The sequence below is a fragment of the Morus notabilis genome, unplaced genomic scaffold, assembly GCF_000414095.1.
Source record: "Morus notabilis unplaced genomic scaffold, ASM41409v2 Scaffold698, whole genome shotgun sequence".
NCBI classification, from domain to species: Eukaryota; Viridiplantae; Streptophyta; class Magnoliopsida; order Rosales; family Moraceae; genus Morus; species Morus notabilis.
The window spans coordinates 393,139-414,961 of NW_010358448.1; the positions used below are offsets into that span (position 1 = coordinate 393,139).

The 21,823-nt window shown below is 35.7% G+C and overlaps 3 protein-coding genes across 5 annotated transcripts; 2 read left to right on the forward strand and 1 right to left on the reverse strand.

The window, feature by feature from the left end:
• The first annotated feature begins 1,613 nt into the window (after window positions 1-1,613).
• On the forward strand, window positions 1,614-12,470 carry LOC21403604 (phosphatidylinositol 4-kinase beta 1). Of its 2 annotated transcripts, XM_010092556.2 has the most exons (17): window positions 1,614-1,804; window positions 1,939-3,648; window positions 4,832-5,023; window positions 5,120-5,168; window positions 6,149-6,281; window positions 6,441-6,960; window positions 7,502-7,582; window positions 7,689-7,808; window positions 8,265-8,334; window positions 8,954-9,051; window positions 9,132-9,236; window positions 9,495-9,548; window positions 10,082-10,225; window positions 10,861-10,914; window positions 11,037-11,111; window positions 11,472-11,555; window positions 11,680-12,470. In XM_010092556.2, exons 2-17 carry the CDS (start codon window positions 2,224-2,226, stop codon window positions 11,779-11,781), a joined length of 3,306 nt encoding a protein of 1,101 aa, XP_010090858.1. In that variant the 5' UTR covers window positions 1,614-1,804; window positions 1,939-2,223; the 3' UTR covers window positions 11,782-12,470. The 2 variants fall into 2 exon arrangements, with proteins under 2 accessions (XP_010090858.1, XP_024017728.1); XM_024161960.1 differs by lacking the exons at window positions 11,037-11,111; window positions 11,472-11,555; window positions 11,680-12,470 and having other exon boundaries at window positions 10,844-10,902.
• A 2,780-nt stretch (window positions 12,471-15,250) lies between these two features.
• Window positions 15,251-19,337, forward strand: LOC21403605 (NAC domain-containing protein 82). Of its 2 annotated transcripts, none has more exons than XM_010092557.2 (5): window positions 15,251-15,332; window positions 15,798-16,284; window positions 16,423-16,700; window positions 17,380-17,784; window positions 18,641-19,337. In XM_010092557.2, the coding sequence occupies exons 2-5, from the start codon at window positions 16,128-16,130 to the stop codon at window positions 18,944-18,946; spliced, it is 1,146 nt and encodes a 381-aa protein (XP_010090859.1). In that variant the 5' UTR covers window positions 15,251-15,332; window positions 15,798-16,127; the 3' UTR covers window positions 18,947-19,337. The 2 variants fall into 2 exon arrangements, with proteins under 2 accessions (XP_010090859.1, XP_024017752.1); XM_024161984.1 differs by having other exon boundaries at window positions 15,314-15,390.
• A 1,229-nt stretch (window positions 19,338-20,566) lies between these two features.
• On the reverse strand, window positions 20,567-21,295 carry LOC21403606 (proline-rich receptor-like protein kinase PERK2). The gene has a single exon (XM_010092558.1). It carries the CDS (start codon window positions 21,293-21,295, stop codon window positions 20,567-20,569), a length of 729 nt encoding a protein of 242 aa, XP_010090860.1.
• Between the last annotated feature and the right edge of the window lie 528 nt (window positions 21,296-21,823).

A 21,823-nucleotide genomic window follows, 5' to 3' on the forward strand; every position in this document is an offset into this window, starting at 1 on the left:
TTTGGATTACCGGCTTGTGGGGTTTTTGAAAGTGTGGGTTCCGGGTGGATTTAAGTATTTTTGTGTTTGAATGAACTGTATGTAAATGAACAAGAAGAATTTTATAGTGGTTCACTCTACAAAATTAGAGTTACATCCACTGTATATACTATATTACTTTTTGTGGAAATCTGAGTTTACACTGAATATCATCTCTCTTTCTTTTTTCTTTTGAAGTTTTCGGACCCCTTTCCTATTGGGGTCCTTCTTCTTTTATATTCGGGCTTCCTTCACTGGGTGGGTTTCCTTCGTAGGTAGGAACACTCAAGTGTTCTCCCTCTCTAGGCCCAGACATAGCCCACTAATTAGTACTGTTCACTCAACCAATTAGTCTTCTATTACGGCTCTGTAACTCTCCGTAATGCTTTTCTGTCCCTTGGGGGAGGCGATTTGTAAACTTGCAATTAATGCTGTCAGACTTCTCTTACCTCTGCATGTAACCTATCACGTCGAAAAGGGACGTTCCCCTCATCGTCAGTGGTTGTTTAAACCTTTCTCGCCCCCTCTAGTGATCTCTTCTGCAGTCGAGGGATCTTGTCGTGTCGACCCAGGCGAAATCAACCGTCGACGCCTCACGGGGTCGTTGCCCTAATTATGGACTTCATCTTCGGGTTCTATAGCTGATCTTGAGGGAAACGAAGCGTCGAGGGTTGGGTGCTCGGCAGAAAGTAAGTATAGCCACGTGTCGTGACACCGTTGGTCCAGGTGTCCATCACATTTTCCCACACAACAAGCTCTAAGGAAGAGATATATAGTGCATAACTGGGAATCACAATTAAAGGACGCTCAAGGATTAAAGAATCTTTCTATTATGAAAATCTTTTTGTATTGTAATTCAAAAAAGCATTATGAATAACAAATGTATAGGTTATGAATCCCGAGAATCTCATTCTTTACGAGTCATTAGTTTTTTTTTTTTTTTGGTTTTGAACTTGAGGGTGGAAGGTTTTAAACTCGTTATCTTATGATGAAATAAGTGTGTAATTAGTAACTATTGTACTAGAATTCTCCTTTAAAAAAAGAAAAGAAAAGCATGCATGCAGAACAAAAAAAAAAGGCATGCATTAATATTGAGATTAGCTTCTATAGAGTAAATTTTTGTGAGATAAAACATTGGAGCAAAAAAAATTAAATTTAAAATGAAATGAATGAGACTTAAAAATTTTAGGTTTTGCAGGACTATTATTATTTTTTGATACAAGGTGAGTAAGAAATGTCACTACTTTTAAGTGGAACTCAGGATAACTCGAATCTTCAACTTAAAAAAGATTACAATCAATTGGGCTGCTCTGACTCGTCATTATTATTATTTTACGTAGTGAATTATTCTTAATTTTGTTAAAATTATTAAAAAAACCTAAAAACAAAACCAAAGCATTATTGTTAAATTAATTTAAAACCAATAGTTTCAAAAATGAAATTAAAACCCAATATTAAGATTACCATAATTTTTTTTTTTTTAAGGGTCCATAAGAAAGAATAGTTGGAACAAAGAAAATATTATTATAATGATTTGAGATTACTATTAATTAATTAACATAATTATAATTTTACATCCCTTCGTCCTTCTCCAACAACAACGACAACAAGAAGCAACAAGGAAACGACGACCACCACCATCGCCAGTCGAAACACCTGAAAGCTGAACAACAACTTGAAGAAGAAGAAGAAGATCCTCCATTTGTGCATTTCTATATGTATCTATATATCTATATATACACATGTATATACATAAATATACCTGGAATCTGATTCGCTCTCTATGGTAAGCATAATTTCATATGCATTTCTACGAATTTGTGTTTTCGAATTCTAAATTTCTCGCTTAAATTCCCGATCGTCTTCTTTCTCTCCATCGCCATTTTCATTTATTTCTCTCTTTTCGCGAGAAACAAACAGGAAACGATTCCCTCCGCTGTTGCCGTGGAACTCGATTAGGGGGAGCTCTACTGTTTAAATTACATTGGACCTGATTACTGAGAAGCTGAAAAGTTTGTATCTTTGGAAATTAGGGTTTTCGCTTAAAGGTTTTGGGGATTCCTGGGGTTTTTGTAGCGGAGGAATTGTGCTTCTGATTGTTTGTTTGGTTGGAGCTGCTGTGGTGTTTTGATTGCGAGAAAATTAGGGCTTTTTTGGCCCCTTAATCTCATCGGTTAGTGTAGGGTTTAGGATGATAGATCGAGAATGGTGCGGCTTCTGGGACTGACTCGCGGAGAGACTTACGAGTCGCCTCGGGAGATCACCTCCTCGCGGGCCAATTCATCTAGCGATTCCGGTGACAATGGTTGGCTCATTCGGTTTTTCGATTCGGCATTCTTCTGCGAGTGGATCGCTGTTAGCTATCTTTACAAGCACGAGCACTCGGGGGTACGAGATTACCTCTGCAATCGAATGTACACTCTTCCCTTGTCGGGGATTGAGAGCTATTTGTTTCAGATATGTTACATGATGGTTCACAAGCCGAGCCCATCTTTGGATAAATTTGTGATTGACATTTGCTCAAAATCGCTTAAGATAGCTTTGAAGGTGCATTGGTTCTTGTTGGCGGAGTTGGAGGACTCCGATGACAATGAAGGGATTAGTAGGATTCAAGAGAAGTGTCAGATTGCAGCCACTTTGATGGGTGAGTGGCCGCCGTTGATACGGCCCCAAAGTGAGTCATCTAGCCCTGGAAGCAAGAGCCAGGTTTTGAATAGGATATTGTCTTCAAAGCAGAGGTTGTTGTCGCTGACAACGTCACCACCTGCTCAGAAGTCTCTATCCTTCTCGCCTTCTAGTGGGGGTGTTGCACAAGAGGAGGGTGGTCCAATGTCGCCAGATGAGAACAAGATATTTAAGAGATTTATTCCGAGTCCAAAGGTTCGAGATGCATTGCTCTTTCGAAAGTCTGGGGAGAAAGATGATGAGGACTCTGAGAAGGATGGATTCTTCAAAAGGCTTTTGAGAGATAGTAAAGGTGAGGATGAGGGGGGTTCAAAGATTCGGGAGCTCTTTAGGAAGTCGTCCGAGAAGGAAGAGGATGACTCTGAAAAGGATGGATTCTTTAGGAGACTTTTGAGGGATAGTAGGGGTGATGATGAGGAGTTAACGACAAGTTCTGAAGGTTTCTTTAAGAGGTTGTTTCGTGATAGCAAGAGTGATACTGAGGACAAATCAACGTCTAAATCAGTGGAAGAGGAGGAAAAAGAAGGGTTCTTCAAGAAGCTTTTCAAAGATAAATTTGATGACAAAAAGCATGTGACTGGTAGGTACGAAGATGAAGAAGTGGTTCACTTAGAAGAAAAAAGCTCAAAATCTACTGAGGATGAAGAAAAGGAAGGCTTCTTCCGCAAATTCTTTAGGGATAAGTTTGAGGACAGGAGAGATGGTAATGATAAGGCCGATGAAGGAAGTGCCAATGGGGAGGAGGAAGATCCTTCTGACTTTTCATTGTTTCGGAAACTGTTTAGAGTGCATCCAGAGGAAGCTAAAAACAATGCGGCAAATGAAAACAATAGTGGGGGCCTGTTTGAGAGTAGTCCAGGAACTGAGAATTTTTTCCGCAAATTGTTTCGAGATCGTGACCGGTCTGTTGAAGATTCTGAGCTATTTGGTTTAAAGCATAAAGAGGTATGATCTTTTGTAGTTTATCTGCCTGTTGTTTGGCTGACAGTGCAAAGTGTTATTTTCTCTATTTTACAGTCTTCATTTTTCTCAATTATGTTGTGAACATATAGTATTACAACAACCAGAAAAGGTTGTTGGATTTCCTTGTGTAGTTTTATAGGATTCTCTAGAACCTTTATTGCAAACACTTCTGATGTCACGTATTTTCATACTCTCTTAAATCAATTTGTAGACTATGCGAAATTTCCTTATTTCTAACTAATTTGAATCATAGTTGCAGTATGGAAAAGTGAACAATTTGACTTATAAGCACATTTTGACAACATTCTGTACCAGGTTTAGGCGTCAACTCTTTTCAAAGATGGGTTACATAAACGCAGAAATACGGGCTTGGTTTTATAGGTTGGAGTGAGTTTTAGAAGGTTATGAGTTGTGGGTGTAGTCTTTTCATCTGTAACCATAAGTTTGAAGTCGTTGTACTTGCACATATTGAGTTTTCCTGTCTCTTTCCCCCCTCGTGTTGGTGTGGAATGTGGATAAGGAACTTAGCAATTAGCACTAGGAAAATGAGAAAGCTATGATCAATGTGGATAACATATAGCCATATGAATGCTGTACGGTGAAGCGAATAAGAAATCAATAAGTTAAATGGTTGATTGTTGTTTGTAGAAGAAAGAAGATGAGATAATTACAATACAAAATCAATCCCCTGAGTCCACCCTGCAACAAAAATTTGGAGATAACTTTTGAATCAACCATAAGTTTACTTCACTTACGAATAATTGTCTTGAATAAGTTCACAGGTTCAGAGCCTCCACCCTTATTATTATCATTGTCATTACTATTATTCTTATCATGCAGTCTAATGAGGGCTCTGCTTTTGAACTTATTTTACTTGGTATGATTTGGAGTTTTTTCAAAAGAACACAATTTAGTAAGGATCTTAATCAATGAATTGTCCTCGAAACAAATTTTGATATATATTTGGTATAGATTTGAACTTCTCTCTCTCCCTCTCTCTTTCACACACGCATCTGAGATAATTTCTGATCTGACGGACTTGGGGAATTCATGCCATATTTGGTTGATCCTCACCCACTGGCTGAAGGCGTTATGAAGAACTGGATACCTGCTTGTTTTATAACATATCGAGTAAACCTTTTAAGTGTGCTTTTTAAACTGGCAGAAGCGTCCTGGTTCGCCTAGGCAACGGGATGAGAAGTCATATGTGAAACCGCCGCTTCCAAGTAATACTGCATCCCAGTTCCGCAAAGGAGCTTACCATGAGTCGTTGGACTTTGTGCTGTCATTATGTGAGACATCATATGGCTTGGTGGATATATTTCCAATTGAAGATCGCAAGAGTGCTCTTCGTGAGGTTGTATATGCTTTATTAGGCAACCATTCCATATTATGTTTATGATGTTCATGTGTTTGAATGTACCTGATTTTTTTCTGTTTCCTATGATTCTAGTCGCTTGCAGAGATCAATCAACATCTATCTGAGGCCCAAAAAAGTGGAGGTACTTCTTTTAGCTGTTTATGACCATGACCTGAGATATTTAGAGTCACAATGCTATCAAGTATCACTTATCTGGTTTTGTTTTTGTTTTTGTTTTTTTTGTTTTTGTAAGTCTTTTATTGTCTTTCACTAGAATAAGGGGTATTTTAAGAAGTTTCATGGCTTCTGTGCTGGGTTTGAAAAAGAAACAATTTTATGTGTATTTTCCCTTTAAATTTGTGATAGGTTGAAACCTGAATATGTTTTATATGTGTTTTCCCCTTTAAATTTATGATAGGTTGAAACCTGAAAATGTTTTATATGTGCTTTTCCCTTAAAATTTGTGATAGGTTGAAACCTGAACATGTCTGATGTTTTGTTTTTTTTACCTCAACATGTCCGATGTTTTGTTTTTCTTTCTATTTCTTTTTATTTTTTATTTTTTTTGGAGGAAAACTACCTTTCATTGATTGTGAAACCAAATACAAAGGAAAAAGAAAAACTAATCCTCAATCAACAGAAAAGGAAGGTACATGAACTGACAGAACATGACATAACTAAAGAATTGCTAATTGAAGGAATGAATTTTATAGGTTATATGCATAGTTTTATGAGGTTCTCTTTCAAGGTTTGAAAATTTGATTCAAAATTACTATCAGCATATGCATACAGAAGTTAGTCATCAAGGAATGTATTGCACTGCTCGTGAATTGTTCTTTTAGTCTTTCAGTAATGCCGTGGTACTTTGCATTTGTTGTAGTTTTCTGTTGGCATATGTTGTATATGTTAGTCTTTATTTGTAATTGTATGTTCTTGCTTAAGACTGTTTGTTCTAGTGGCACCAGGAGCTTGGCTGGGGTGGGGCTTTTTGGGGAGGTTGTGGGTTCGATATCAACTTTTAAAAAAAAAAAAAATGTAATTGCATGTTTGTATACTATGTTAGGATGGAGTTTACCAGACCCTTTGTGTTGACTTTCGACTTTTTATGATTGAATTTGCTAGGAATTGGCTTTCCAATGGGAAAGGGAATGTACCGTGTGGTTCATATACCTGAGGATGAAGCTGTGCTTTTGAATTCTAGGGAGAAAGCACCTTACCTAATCTGTGTGGAGGTCTTGAAAAGCGAAACACCTAGGTATTCATGTCATTATCTTGTCAAATGACTTAGCTTACTTTCTGATTCTGGTTGTTATTATGTTTCCTTTGTGAAAAGACTTCTTGAAAAGTTTTCTCATAATTTTATTCATTCTGATATGTTTCTCTCATCCCAATGAGAAAAATGACTCATTTTCAGCAACCCAAGGGACTCATCCAGTCCTCAAAAGCTTTCGAGAGGAGGAATTCCCTTAGCAAATGGAGATGCACTACTTCCAAAGCCACCTCCTTGGGCATATCCACTATGGACTGTTCAAGAGGTGTACCGCAATAGTAATGATAGAATGTCGAGTTCTACTGCTTTGGCAATTGATCAGGCTATGACTCATATGTCTGAGGCAAGAGTCAAATTTGTAAATGTGAAACTTTCTGTGGAAAAGCAATATCACAGCCATTCAGAGGATATTGAAATATCTGATTCACAGTCAGCTATTGATTCCACCGGTACTAAGTCCTTTCATAGTGTATCTAAGAGCTGTCAAAGTGGTGAGAATAGAGCACATCCGTCAAAACCAGCACATGGTTGTGACTTGAAGTGGGTAAGGGTAGTGCTGACAGCAGACCCCGGTGTTAGAATGGAAGACATTGAGGATCAAGGTCCGCGACGTCGGAGGGAACACCGTCGTGTTCCAAGTACTGTGGCTATCGAGGAAGTAAAGGTGAGGAGGGGGTTTTGTTTGCTTGGCTTAATTTGGCACTTTTGTCGACTTATATACTAATTAATATTCAATTTTTTCATTAATATTCAATTCAACTTAGTTTGTGTTTGTGCACTTTTTTTAAATGATTTTTTACCATTATTTCCGTTTGCAAGTTGTGCAACATTTTGAAATTTTTTTAGATGGACCTATTCTCTATCTCTCTCTTTCTCTCTCTCTCTTTTTATGTTTATGTGTGGCATCAATAAATTGCTAATTTCTTTCTTTGTATTAACCTATGAAAGTAAGAAATACCAAATGTCCCCCCTGAGCATTGATTGCTCATGCGTTAATATTGCAAGAAGACAATTTAGTTTCTTGTGCTATAGTCAACAATGTGCTTGTTTCGTTTATTAGATTCTGGCTTTATGGATTTCTACACGAACTTAATGAAGAATTTATTTATGTATCGCCTGAACCTAATTTCTTTGCGTATCACGTGTTATACGATTTTTTTTAAAGATAAGATATTGTTGATAATGCTTCAAATTCATTTATTCAGGCCGCAGCAGCAAAAGGAGAAGCACCTCCTGGACTCCCATTGAAGGGGGCTGGTCAGGATTCATCAGATGCACAGCCTAGGGTGAATGTTTCGCATAAATGAAATTTTTCTCTTTTTATTGGAGAGGGGAACTTTTTTTATTTTTTTTATTTTTTATTTTTATCTTAAGTTTCAAAGTTGTCAACAGGTAAATGGTGCTACTCCCAAGGCTAGTGATGCCTTGTCTGGTGAACTTTGGGAAGTGAAAAAAGAAAGAATACGCAAAGCTTCAGTCTATGGAAAATTACCTGGTTGGGACTTGCGTTCTGTAAGTCCCTACATAACAGACTTCTATTTATTTTCTTTTACTGTGATGTTTCTGCTGTTTGTAAATTTTGGTTTTCTTTTTTTGTCCTTTGTTTGTTTGTTTGGGTTTTTTTGTTTTTGTTTTTGTTTTGCACTTGATCACTGCTTGTCCTCTTGTTTCCCTTTATTCTCTTCTTCATTTCCTTTTAAAAAGTTATGTTCATTATTAAAAGAAAAAATCTTCTGTTGAATGTAAATTCGACGCCACATGTGTGTGCATGCACAAGCATATTTGGTAAAAAGAGACGATGTTGACAGTCACTGCAGACATCTAATTGTTTTGCTGTTGCTCAGACTTATTCTCGTGTATTTAACTATTTAGCATGGGTTACGTTCTCCAGCATGTAAACTGTATTTTTGTTAGTGCCGGTGTTGACTTCAGGATTTTAAACAACATTTTCTCTCTTGTTTCATGCAGGTAATCGTGAAGAGTGGTGATGATTGTAGGCAGGAACACCTTGCCGTGCAACTTATCTCACACTTTTATGGTTGGTGACTTTTACTAGTTTTTATGATTTTGTGCAGGGCATTGGTTCTTCTTGTTCCTTTCTCTCTCTTGTGCTGTGTTTTCTTCTCTTTTCTATTTTATCTCCACATTGGTTACTACCCTTTTGAAGCACTGGTTATTGAACGCCTTTTGTGTTCACGTCACGATGAGGTACTGCAGATAAATTAAAGAAAAAAAGAAACGGAAAAAAAAAAAAACCAACATTAGATCCAATTTTATAAAAGAAAAAAAGAGGCCTGTTTGCTTACCATTTTTTTTATTTTTATTTTTTATAAGAAATGAGAACCTTTTATTGAAAATTAACCAGAAAAACGAGGACACAACAGAGGACAAGAAGTCCTCCAACAACAAACAAGCAAGGACAAAACTCAGCAGAAACTAAAAATGGGACACCTGAAAGTAGAAACAAAATTTCTAAAGTGCTGATTTGATATTTAATCCGATTTTCTGTCCTGTAAGATATAGAATTATGTCATCATAACTCTTAAGTGCCCTCAACTGAAGGTGAAACTAAAACAGAGGATATAGTGGTGGAAACTGGATGCTACTTGGATCCCATTTTAGAAATTGTTTCCGATAGTAATTTTGCTTGGTGCTAGATATATTCCAAGAAGCTGGTCTCCCCCTGTGGTTGCGTCCTTATGAAGTTTTGGTTACTTCTTCCTACACGGCTCTAATTGAAACAATTCCAGATACAGTAAGTATGTGCTTTTGATTTCTTCAAGGAATTGGCTTTCAAGTTTTAGCTAACCTGCTGTACTGTTTTACTTTTTTCAGGCGTCCCTTCATTCTATCAAAAGTAGATATCCTAACATCTCAAGCCTACGTGATTTCTTCGTCGCCAAGTACCAAGAAAATTCTCCAAGTTTTAAGCTTGCCCAGGTAATTTACTAAAGATTGTATCCTTCAGATAATACTGTGGAATCTTCTAATTATTCCATTCAAGACAAATTATTACTTTTACTAGGTGGACTGTGAATTCTTATTCTAAACCAGAAAAGCTGGATTCACTTGGAGTAAATATAATAGTGCCTATTTTAGTACACTTTTGTAATTAATAGTGAGAATGAGAGTCTGTCAATTTTGTTTTTCGACATGGTTTTAGGATACCAGTTATCAAATTTTTTTCCCCCATTGCAGAGAAATTTTGTTGAGAGTATGGCTGGATATTCCCTCGTGTGTTACCTTCTACAGGTATCCTACCCTTCCTTCTCACTTTCTTTCTGTCTCTATAAGTAAACGTGTAAATAGGCCGTTACATGGTGTTGTTGAAAGATCAATCTCAAAGACATGCCAAAAAGAGGAAAAAATTATTGAAGGTGCATGATAAATCCTTTGCATTGCAGAAAAATTTTAAGTTTGAAATTTAGACCTTTGCATTCTTTGACTTCTAACAAAATAGACTTTCATTATACACATTGGTGTATGTTCAATGATGAAAGCTGTAACCTAAAGAGGATATTATGAATCAGTTTGGGCAGTATCCGGTAGGATAGAGTTATAGAACAAGGGTCACATGTCTTTCAAACCTCTATAATCTCTCATCTATGCATATCAAATGATCATATGGTAGAACATTAACGTATTATGAAGGATATCTCAATGCTGGCTGAGACGATTTTTTGTTGTTGTACTTGTGCTCATTTCTTTTAACTTGTTTAGTACTTCAAAATAAGATAAAGCATGAAGAGCAGTCCCTCATCATTGGTATGTTTGTTCTCACTTAGGTGAAGGATCGGCACAATGGAAACCTCTTAATGGATGAAGAAGGTCATATTATCCATATTGATTTTGGGTTTATGCTTTCTAACTCACCCGGTGGAGTTAATTTTGAAAGTGCACCGTTTAAGTTAACTCGCGAACTTCTTGAGGTAAGATAAGGCTGTCTTTTCTTATTCTTCTATCACGCGCGGAGATCATTAGGCTGAGTCTTCTAAGTGGTCCAAAGTGTTTAATTCCTAATTCTGTTGAGTTTCTTATTATTTTTTGGCACTTACTGTCTTTTTCATTACGGTTCCAATTTTTTCTACTATTAAGGTTTTCCTTATTTTGTCAGGTATAATTTATTGTTTTAGGGCATATTTTGTTTCCCGCTAGATGGATAACTCATCCAACATGTTATGCACGTTTTATCTTTGAAATTTATTCGACTTTTTCTCTGTTTCTTATCAAAAGAAAAAGTCTCTTCCATATTCAGTTACTTTTCTTGTTTTGGGCTTTTAAGCCACAACTGAGTCTTATGTATTTATTTTAATTTTTTTCCCTTATGGTTTCACACTGCCTAGATAAATTGACCTTATTTTGCATTTTTGTTTTCTGTTGACACTGAAGTTCTGAGCTATGAGGTTATAGTCTTTCATTCTCTGCCGTATTGGTTCTTCCTCCTCTCATCATCTCTCTCTCTCTCGGGGTTTAGCAATCAATTTGCAACACTTTTTTTTGGGTCTTGTTATCATTTAGCCTCTTAAAGTTTTATCATAAAATGATAGGAAGCTTGCTATTCCAGGTGATGGATTCTGATGCTGAGGGAGTTCCGAGTGAGTTCTTTGATTATTTTAAGGTAGTCATGAAGACGCCCGCTCCTCTTCTTATTTTGGGATTAGAAGCAGATAAAACTCCTTGTTGTGCTTTTTATGTTTTGTCATAGATGGCGTATTCTCAAATTCTCCTTTTGAATTTCAGGTTTTATGCATTCAAGGCTTCCTCACATGTCGAAAGCATGCAGAGCGAATTATTCTTCTTGTTGAGATGTTGCAGGTAACACCAACCTGAACTTGTCAATATGCTTCGTCTTGTTCATTGGACCTATTGCAAGCACTCCTTACCGAAAAAATGACAGGCAGAGGATTAGGAAGCTAGGATTTGCTGTGACTAAAATGTTAAAAGGGGTCGTGGGCCAAGATTAGAGCACCCTCTTTGATGGTGTTCATTGTATGAGTTTGTAAACAGGAAAAATAGTTGGATATTAATTTGTGATATTAAGCTTGTCTTTGTGTGCTTGATTGGTGATGGTGGTTGTTTCATTGATGCATGCAAGGATGGGGAAAAGAAACACTTTTTTTTTTCCCATTATTTATTATGATCGATTAAAGCTACTGTTTACGTTGTTTGTATCAGGATTCTGGTTTCCCATGCTTTAAAGGTGGTCCACGTACAATACAAAACCTAAGGAAGCGGTTCCATCTTAGTTTAACAGAAGAGGTCGGTGAACTATCCCCACCATCGTTTTTATAATGTGTTTTAATTTTAATTTTAATTTTTTAATTTTTTTTCCTTATCTGATTAGCATAATAATTTATTTCTTTCCTTTCTTGTTCCATGTCAGCAATGTGTGTCCTTGGTGCTTTCCCTGATTAGCAGCAGCTTGGATGCATGGCGGACACGGCAGTATGATTATTACCAAAGGGTTTTGAATGGAATATTGTGAAGTTTGATAAAATTTGTGATCACGCGATTCTCTTTGGAAAAGAGCTGGCTCAGTGACTAGATCAACTAGTTTTGTGTACATGCAAGTTATTGTGTTGCTAGTGGAGTCGGTTCACTGTGTATGGCTTTGAGAGACTAATGGAGGCAAAAAAGGATTGCTGATGGTGATTCGTGGCCTGTTTTTCTCACCGTGAGGAATTTGTAATTGTATCAGGCTATCGGCGGAAACTCTTTGGAAAGCAACAGGCTAAATTTACTTCAGCTGGGTTTTTGGTTTATATTTTCTCCTTGTTTCATGTAATATGGACTCTTTTGCCTGGTTGGAAATTTACTTGCAGGAGATTCCTGACCTCCTACCATCGTCAGGCAAAAAACATTGTACAGAGTGATTCTGATCTAGAGGACAGACCGAAAATGCAACGGCTAGGAAGCTATCTGTTAAATTGGTTGTGTTGTCCCAAGGAGCCAAGAATTGGTGGTTTCATATCTCTCTCATTCTGTCGTCGGAAATTCGAAATCAGAAGTTGGCATTTGTTCCTACTGATCTGTCTTCCAGGAGTCTTGATTCTTCCATAACGTACGTCGTCATAGTGAAATTCTTTAAAATTAATGTATGATTGTATCTCTTGTATTATTGATCCCGATTTATATGCGAAATTTTGATTTGAATATCGTTGAGTGAGCAGTTTTGGTGGCATTCATTTCTGATCCCGGTTTCGGTAGACCACTAAACCCTACTATGGGGCAAGTTTTTCAGTTCACCATGCTAGGGCATATTTGTCTGTTTTGTGTATCGGTTTATGTTCTTGTGCTGCGTTTTTGTTTTCCTCCGTTTTGAGAATTTCTCAAAATTGTTGTTAGTCACGAATGACAATCAACTGAACAATTTGACAAAGATTTCATATAAACGACAATGAACTCAAATTCACTTGGTTGCACGTGCGGGACATGTTGGACAAACTGGTGTCTGAATTGTTAACATAAACAGCCCTCAAATGTCCTTTTTTAAAAAAAAATTATTTTTAGTATTTATTATTTTTTGATTTTTTCCTTGTTATTAGACTATGTTTGCGTTGTTTATTTCAAAACTAAATAAAAAATATTGGTGGAGAACCATGTTGACCAAGCGTAAAGTGACTTGGTCGCTAAGAGTGCAGATTAATAGCATTAATTATTTTATTTCTCTGTCTCTCTTGGAAAGCCGAAAGTAGTTGGTTGTCTTATAAACTGACCGTTACCGAGACGTTTCTTAAATAAACGGACACTCCACTTCTTTTTTGTTCCCCTCTCTTTCTCCCTCTCTCATTCCTATATTGTTTTTCAACTATGTAGTCTGGGTTCAAGTTTTTTCAATCACAAAAACAAAAAAAAACAAAAAACCCTCTCTTAGTCCTGAATGGACGGTATGACAACCTTTTTACGGGCACTATTAGAAAACTCGATATTTTGTATTTACTTAAGGCTTGTTCATTTATATTTTTTAAGTTAGATTTGAGTTTGGATCTTGATTTGAGTTAATGTGTCTTTAAGTATGATTTGAGTTGAGACTCTAATTTGAGTTTGTGTTTAGATGTGCACATTTTGAGTTATGATTTGAATTGAGAATCTATTTGAGTTTGTGTTTAGGTGGATCAAAACTTGAATTTGTATTTAGATAGTATTTTAATAAAAACTCAATGGTGATGAAAAATTTTAATATGGTATATAGGTCGTCTCTTCGTTGTGAATGTATAGAAAAAAATCATCTCAATCGGAATTAAAATGAAAAAGTTATGACGTTTTTAAGAATAAAAAAATACTGTTAATTAACTTGAGTTTGAGTTTAGGAACTTGAGTTGAAAGGGAAACTTGAACTCAAATTTTAGCCTCAAACTCAAGTTTAAACTCAAATTTTACAAAAAACATGAACTTGAATAAAGTTATAACTTGAGTTCAAACTTTTATTGATGTGCAAATGAACAAGTCTCTATAATTCGATTGCTAAGAGAAAGTGCACTCAAAAGAATATTTTATATTGGAGATTCTCTGGTATGTTTGACGTACTAGTACGTCAGATTTTTTTAACAATTTACTTTATATATATTTTTTATTTTTACATAATTTTGTACGGATTTTACAAACATAAAACATAACCTATCAATATATTAGCGTACCGAAAAAGAATGTCTCCTTTTATATATTGAACTCATGGGTAGCTTATTTGCTGCACGGACAATGACCTTAAATGGCTTGTTTTGTTTGTATGATCCAATTTTATTATATTGTTAATTTTAATCTAATAAATATGTACTTTATTTTTTAATAAATTAATAATATATTTTATTTTTTAACACTATTTTTTTATTTATTTTATTTAAATTTTATTTAAATTTTATTTTTATATTTTAAATAGTTGTACAATTTATATTTATTATTTTAGTACCCAATTATTACACTAAATATTTTAATTATGATTAATTTTAATATAATAAGTACACAATATATTTTTTAAATTGAAAATATCAAATTAATTTAAAGGGTATATTAGTACTTTTATACTTTTTTATTCCGATTCTAAGTGTAAGTAAACGTATGAATGAGATTTTAAATGACTACGATTCCGAATTCTATCACTAAGTAAACAGCTTATTCTGACTCCGATTCCTCACTCTAAATTTTACCCACTCTGAATCCTATCCATTCCAATTCATGTTCATTTTGATTACGCATATGTAAACATGCCATAAGTTCGCACTGATGTTCCAAAAATGAGTTGCCTTCCAACTTGTTTGTACTTCGACATTCCAAAGACATTTGAACTAAATTTGTTAGAAACACTTTCTTTTCTTTCTCTAAAATCTTCTTGAGAATCCTTTTTTTTAATTATAATAAAATTCTGTAGCTCTTTTTCTATTTTTCTCGAAAAACTAATCCGAATGTCTTATAACGCAAAGGGGCACTATAAATGCAAAATTTATCGTACTAACACCAAAAATGGTTTTGATTGTTTTATTTTATACCACTGTGGCGTCAGATTATTCCAATAATTACTAGAAGTAACTATTCTATCACTATTGAATATTGAGAATCACAAGACAGCAACACCAAAAAATAATCAAAACCAATACTATTCATATTTTTTTAGTTGAAATAAATCCTCTCTTAACGATTACTAAACACTTGCAAAAAGAAAGAAAAAGTTTTTTGATATGACATTTTTATTAATAGTGTCATTTTATAACTGTTTGTGATCTAAATTTAAAGCGTAAAATAAATAATTAGATAAATTTTTTTTTCTAATTTATTATTGATGTTCCAAAAAAAAAAAAAAGTGATTGCACTTGCGACAAGCAAACAACCCCTTTCATGAATTTCCAAACAGGACCTGGGAATTTTCCTCCTTTTGTATATGTTTATGTATATGTAATTATGTAATTATGTAATTATGTACTATATAAACCTATTCTCTTAACAAATTTGTCTCCCCTCCGCCCATTTGTGTTTCCCCTTTCTCACTCCTCATTCCTTCCGCGTCTCCTCTCTCTCTCTCCTCTCTCGGTTCTCTCTTCTCGGGTACGTCTCCTTAGGGTTTCTCTCTCTCTCTCTCCCCGATTAAGATCCTCCTTTACGGGTACTACTAATCATCCTTCCCCTTTCTGTGGGAGCTAGGGTTTTGTTAGGGTTTTTTATTTCTGTTGTCTATTTCACAATTTCTCCTGATTTCTGCTGCGATTTTCTTGAGTTGACTTAACAATAATGAATAACCTCAAAGGATTCGACTTTGTTTGATGGTTATTGATCAATTTATTGAGGGTTTGAATGCGATCGATGTTCTGTTCAAAGTTTGATTCGAAATCGCCGATTAGGGGTTTTTAGATTAAATTTCGTTTCTTTGATTACTTCTGGGTTTGTTTTGTTTGGTTTTAGACTTTGTCCAGAAATTTGGGATTATGTAATGGACATGTTTGGTTTTGATGTGATTTTTCCTTAATGCTGTTGATTTGTGAGTGAATGTGTATTTACTTATGATCCAAACAGGGCCTTCGTTGCACGCCAAATGTCTTTGGATCTCAACAAGAATAGTTGGTCCACCACTAAGGAGTTTGGGTTAATGAACCGAGGGAGGCTTTGGTGTTCGTGGAAAATCTTGTTTCGGCATTGGACTTGACCAAGAACAGTTTTTTGTTTTTTTGTTTTGTTTTGTTCATTCTGTGAAGAAAAAAAAAAAATACTACATTGGATACAAAAGAAATCGACCGTTGATTGATTAAGGTTGTAAGAGACTTGCCTTTATTCACTTCTCGTGAGGAAATTCCAAATTTTGGATCACTTTATTAAGCGGTTGTTCGTTCTTCGGTGCGTTTCGCGATGGGGAAAACATTGCTGTCCCCGGGTTTTCGGTTTCATCCGACGGATGTTGAGCTTGTCAAATACTACTTGAAGAGGAAGATACTAGGGAGAAAGTTACATTTTGAAGCGATTTCTGAGGTTGATATTTACAAGTACGCTCCTTGGGATCTTCCAGGTGTGTAACAGTACTTAAATCTCTTTCCTTTTTTTTATTTTATTTTATGTGTTTCAACTTTGTTTCTAAGTGGGTTTCTTGTGTATCTTTCTGGATACTTTCCTAAACAACTTATGTGGTTTATTTTTGCTTGTTCAGATAAAGCTTGTCTGGACAGTAAAGATCTGAAGTGGTACTTCTTCTGTCCAAGGGAGAAGAAATACGCGAGTGGGGCGAGAATGAAACGAGCTACTGAGTTTGGGTACTGGAAAACTACAGGAAAAGATAGGCCTGTTAACTACAACGGTGAGGTTGTTGGAATGATAAAAACTCTGGTCTTCCACACTGGTCGAGCACCAAAAGGGGATAGGACAGATTGGGTTATGCACGAGTATATGCTTCAAGAAAAAAATCTGGCGGACAGAGGTGTTGTGCAGGTATTAAATATTTAACTTTTAATGGTTTCAGTTCTTTTCCCAACTCCTTTATGGAACTAAATCCCATCTCTGTGATTCTCAATAAAATCATGTCTCTTCGTCTCATAAGTTCGACATATGGAAGGCGGTTTTTTTTTTTGTGTGGTTTTTTTATTATTATTATTTTTTATTTTTTATTATTATTGGTGATTATTAAGTTTTTATTCGTGAACTAACTAGTTCAGGGGGTTATGATGTTGGTTCATTTTAGAATGCACAGTTGTTCTATTCGCACCTGAAGAGAAAAATGAAAGTAACAACCTAAAAATATGGATTAACTTGATTAAGAAAGAAGCAACTAAACGAAATAGACCAGTCCAGAGATAATCTTGAAAATCGTTGAGTTAGAATAACAAAGGATTATAAAACAATAACTTACTAAGTACGCAACAGCGTCGACTGTTGGGGGTGAAGACCAATTTGAGTGGTAGACTGTTACTAGTTATTGATTCAATAGTTTCTCATTGTTAGCAAGTGCTTGCTTAATTAATGTTCTCAGTTAGTTTGTTTTAAGTTATATATAGTATTCTTTTGGGGTTAATAACCATCTGAAATTTTTATCCATATGATTTATATGCACAGTGCTTCAATGACATCATGGTGTTTGGCATTGACTCCCTTAATCTTTTCTATAATGCAGGACTCATATGTGCTATGCATGGTTTTCAAGAAAGAGGGTCCAGGACCAAGAAATGGTGCCCAATATGGTGCACCCTTTAGAGAAGAAGACTGGACCGATCATGAAGAAGATAACTGTGCAGAAGTGGGGCCTTCTGCGATAGTGACTTTCCAAAACAACTTACTGCCTAATAGAAATCTTGTTGCTTGTAACTCACATACTCTCGAGAGTACTGGGAATGTGTTTTCACCAGAATCATGTGTATCTGATATGGTACCACCTAGTTCTGAGGTGACACTGCCAGTTTCTGCTAATGATGATCCAGTAGAGAGGGTTGAGAGTTTTGATGATGATGACATTCTGGAGATGTTGGGTTACTTTATAGAAGGAGAACCTTTCGAAGTGAATGGAAATAATCAAAATAAGGTATTTAATTCTCTCTCTCTCTCTCTCTGTTTTCCCCCCCTAATTTTATTATGCTATTCCTAATTTATTGGTTAGTTACTGTTTCTATCAATTAGATCCTTTGCTAGGAATGCATTTATGGCCATGTTTAGAATTGATCTCATTTTTGTTTTTTACGTTTTTCAAGAAAGAAAAAATGAAAATGTTTCCAAAACGGTGTTTGGCGCAATAAAGACAAAAAACGGAAATGAAAACGATTTTTTGGTTTAGTGTAAAATAAGAGAGAAATGAAAAACGACTTTTAGTCATTTTTCGTTTTTCTTTTTCGTTTTCGTTTTCTCCTCTCTCGAGTAGAGAGAGAGAAAGAGAGACATTAATGAGATTTTTTACACTGAAAACAATCTCTTGATAAAACTACCAAACACATTTTCAAAAATGATTTCTGTCTGAGATTGAAAACATTTTCATTTTCATTTTCATACAAAAAATAAAATCATTTTGGAATGAGCTCCAAATGCGTATGTTTATTTTTTTGCTACAGCTCATAAAGATCACTCTAGTCCTTGTTTTAAGATTTTCATGCTTCGCAAACTAAGTTACAACTTACATGACATGTAATGATATTTAGGCTTCACAGGTAATGACATTTTGAAATGCATATGGTGATCTGACCTTGTTCTATTTATGCTTTGTTTTAACAGCCCATCTCATTTTCAGTTCAAATCTGTTTTCAAATTGTGGAATTTCAAGGATATTTAGAACAAGATGGATCTTGGAAACACGACCTCCTATACCCACTTATCTGATGGGAGTGTGTTTCTGCATTTGTTATTCAACCTTATAATTAATGCTGCATTTTCTTTTGTTTGTTTTGCAGGATGCTAACAATGTCAACCACGTTGATCCTGCTACTGTGGCTGCTCCTCATGATGGAACCGATATCTTTAAAGATTTAGCCGACTTGGACAACTTGGCTTATGGATTTCATTTCTCTAATGCACATATAACCCCTTCTTTTGACGAGGCTTTTCCTACTGGTGATGACCGTTCCTTTCTGGAACTAGTTGATCTTGACGCGCCTCTGAGCCGCCCTGCCGGAGCTTCTGAAGATGATATTAATACTTTTCCTGCCGTACAGCTTTCTATGTGGCCGCATACTGCTCACAACTTGGATGGATTCTGATCTTTTTCGCTCCAACACTGCTGCACAGAATCTCTCTGATGTAGGACAGTTGGATTCCTATTAGGATCTTAGGGTCCGTTTGGTTCATGGATTCAAATTATGTGATTAGAATCATTTTCGATTTACGTGTATTTTTTGTGAGAGAAAATACTGTAGCGAATCACGAATCATGATTCGAATTAGGGAATGAATTTAGGTACCAAACGGCTTATTAGTAAGTTTTTTATTTCCGGGATTTATATTTATTATCAGATTTTGATTACGAATTTAATATATAGTTTAATTTCTGCTAGGATTCTTAAGTAGGCCATAATTATCAGCCTATAAATAAGGCTTCATTATGTTATTACATTCAGTTTTTCTTCATTATTATTAACAAAGTTCAGAGCTATTTTACAGCAATTTTATCAATTTCATATTTTCTCCTATTCTGCTGCATTACTCTCTCTGCTAAACCACTCATTCTTTAGTGCCTCTGCCTGAAATAAATCCCCCCAAGTGATGGAAAAATCGTACGAGACTCCAGTTGTCAGCGGAGGTTTTCATCGACATGTTACAAGATTTCTGTTGTCGGCAAGTTACCATTACATGACCTACAAGAATTATATCTTTAATTCATTTGGTGTCTAGACTCCAGAAATCCTCATTTGAGCCAGTTGGTTTAATTTAGTATAATACTGTAAAAATGTGTGTTTATTAATACAACATTTATTCTATTATGCTACCTGCCGTGTATAAGGTTATACAATGCAAAATTTATATAAACATTATATTGTTGTAAAATAACGCAATACAAACATTTCACTATTTCAGTAAAATAAAACGACAGCTCATAACTCAAACATGATTAATATGGCATATTTATAGAAAACAAATGTAATCTTTACTCTTTCGATAAAAGCAATTTCTTGTGTAAAATGGGAATGATGTAGGAAAATGAAAAAAACCAAAAATATAGAAGAAATTAAGTAAGGGCAAGAGGAGGTTTTCTTGGCGCAAAAAAAAAAAAAAAAAAAAAAAAGATTACCCTCAGAAAAATGAGTATTTTATTTGAACCTTTTCTACGCTTTTTTTCTTTCGATTGTATAATAAATTATAACAGAGTTTTTAGTTTTGATGAATTATCTTGAACATAATAAAGTATTTGAGAATGCCCAATTGACAATGCTATATTCTCTTCGTGGATCTGGAAAAAAAGGGTAAGATGTGGGGTGCTTACCAAGTATGACGGTGGTATAGGTAGAAATTTCGGCATTCTGTGTTTTGACTAGGAAAAAAAAAACACAATGTGTAAGTCACTAATTCTTGTAATATTCAACTTTTAAGTAGAATTTTTTCTCACTACTTTCTCATCGTGCGTGTAAAAAAAATAGTCGAACCACGTTTGTATCCACTGTATTCAATTAACATTTTTCTTACTCCATTTAATTTCTCGGTATGGCACACCAACATCGAGTAATACTACAATTGAGAACCTTGTTGTACATATATTATTTTCATAAAATATCTTTTGATGAATATGAAAAAAAATTAAATTACATCATTTGAAAAATGGTTCTTGAGTTGTACTAGAAAGTGCAAATTCATAATTGGTAACTCATGCACTTTATTAGCCCAACTTTAAATCAGATGTTTTGATTGAGTAGATCCAGATGACTCTGCCACTTCAATAGCTTGAGCTTGCGGTTGCGGTTGATGATGATGTGCAGATTTAACATGTGAACTTCCTCCCATTACCTTTTCAGCTTTCTTGATTTCTTCATCAATATGAACATCTTCTTCAATGGTTAGTATCTTCACTTGTTCGCCATTTGGCCCGGGAACTATGGCTTCTTGGACTTTCTTGTGTTCATCAAAGTTTATGATCTCAGCTTTCTCATCCACTCTTTTCTTCTTCTTGATGAAACAACAGAGAGCAACCGAGAGGAATGCGAGGAAGAATAGCCCGCCGAGCGAAACGAAAACAACGACTATTACAGTCGAATAGTGGCCTGGAGTTGGCGATGGCGGCGGAACAACATGAGGAGGTGGTGGTGGAGAAATAGGTTGAGGTGGGGCGATTGGGGGACGTGGTGGCTTTGGTGGTGGAGAAATAGGATGAGGTGGGGCGATTGAGGGACGTGGCGGCATTGGTGTTGGAGGGGGACTCAAATGAGGTGGTGAAGGCGGAGGAAGTGGATGGGGATGAGGTGGCGGCTTCACAATCGGAGATGGCGGCGGGATTGAGGGACGGGGCGGTGGATTGAAGGAGTGGTGTGGTGGAGTTGGGAATGGAAATGGAGGATTGTTGGTGGGTGGTGGTAGAGGAAAAAATGGGAACTTGAGGTCACTGTTTTGAGAAGAAGCCATAATTTGTGTAGTACAGAAAAGTTGATCAAATGAGAGTTTGTGGTGTTGGAGGATATAGAATATGGCTTGTATTTATTTATGCCAATATGTATAGTCTACGGAATAGCAGTAGGGACTTTGATTTGATTTGATTTGTGTGCTTCCAAGCTTCAGATAACTCAACTCTCATGGCAAGGTTTTTGAGAGTTGTCTTTGATTGAATTGAAAAACACTTCTTACTATTTACTCTTTTTTTTTTTAATTGCTTTTCACTATCAGAATCCACGTGGACTTGACTTTGTGGTTAATGTCCACGTTTACTGCGTGAACGTTATGAACTTTCCCTGGTGTAAAGTTTTTGAAATAGAATCTCGTCATTTGTCAACTCAAATGTACGACAGGGAAATAGAATCCTCGAGATGCATTTCCAGGCTTCGGTCTTTCTTCGTGTTCTCCAATAGATTTGGATCTCCATCATCTCTGTTCTCAATGCCATCTGGTTTTAAACTTGGTTCATGGAATTGGAATATGTTTCCCATCTATAATTTA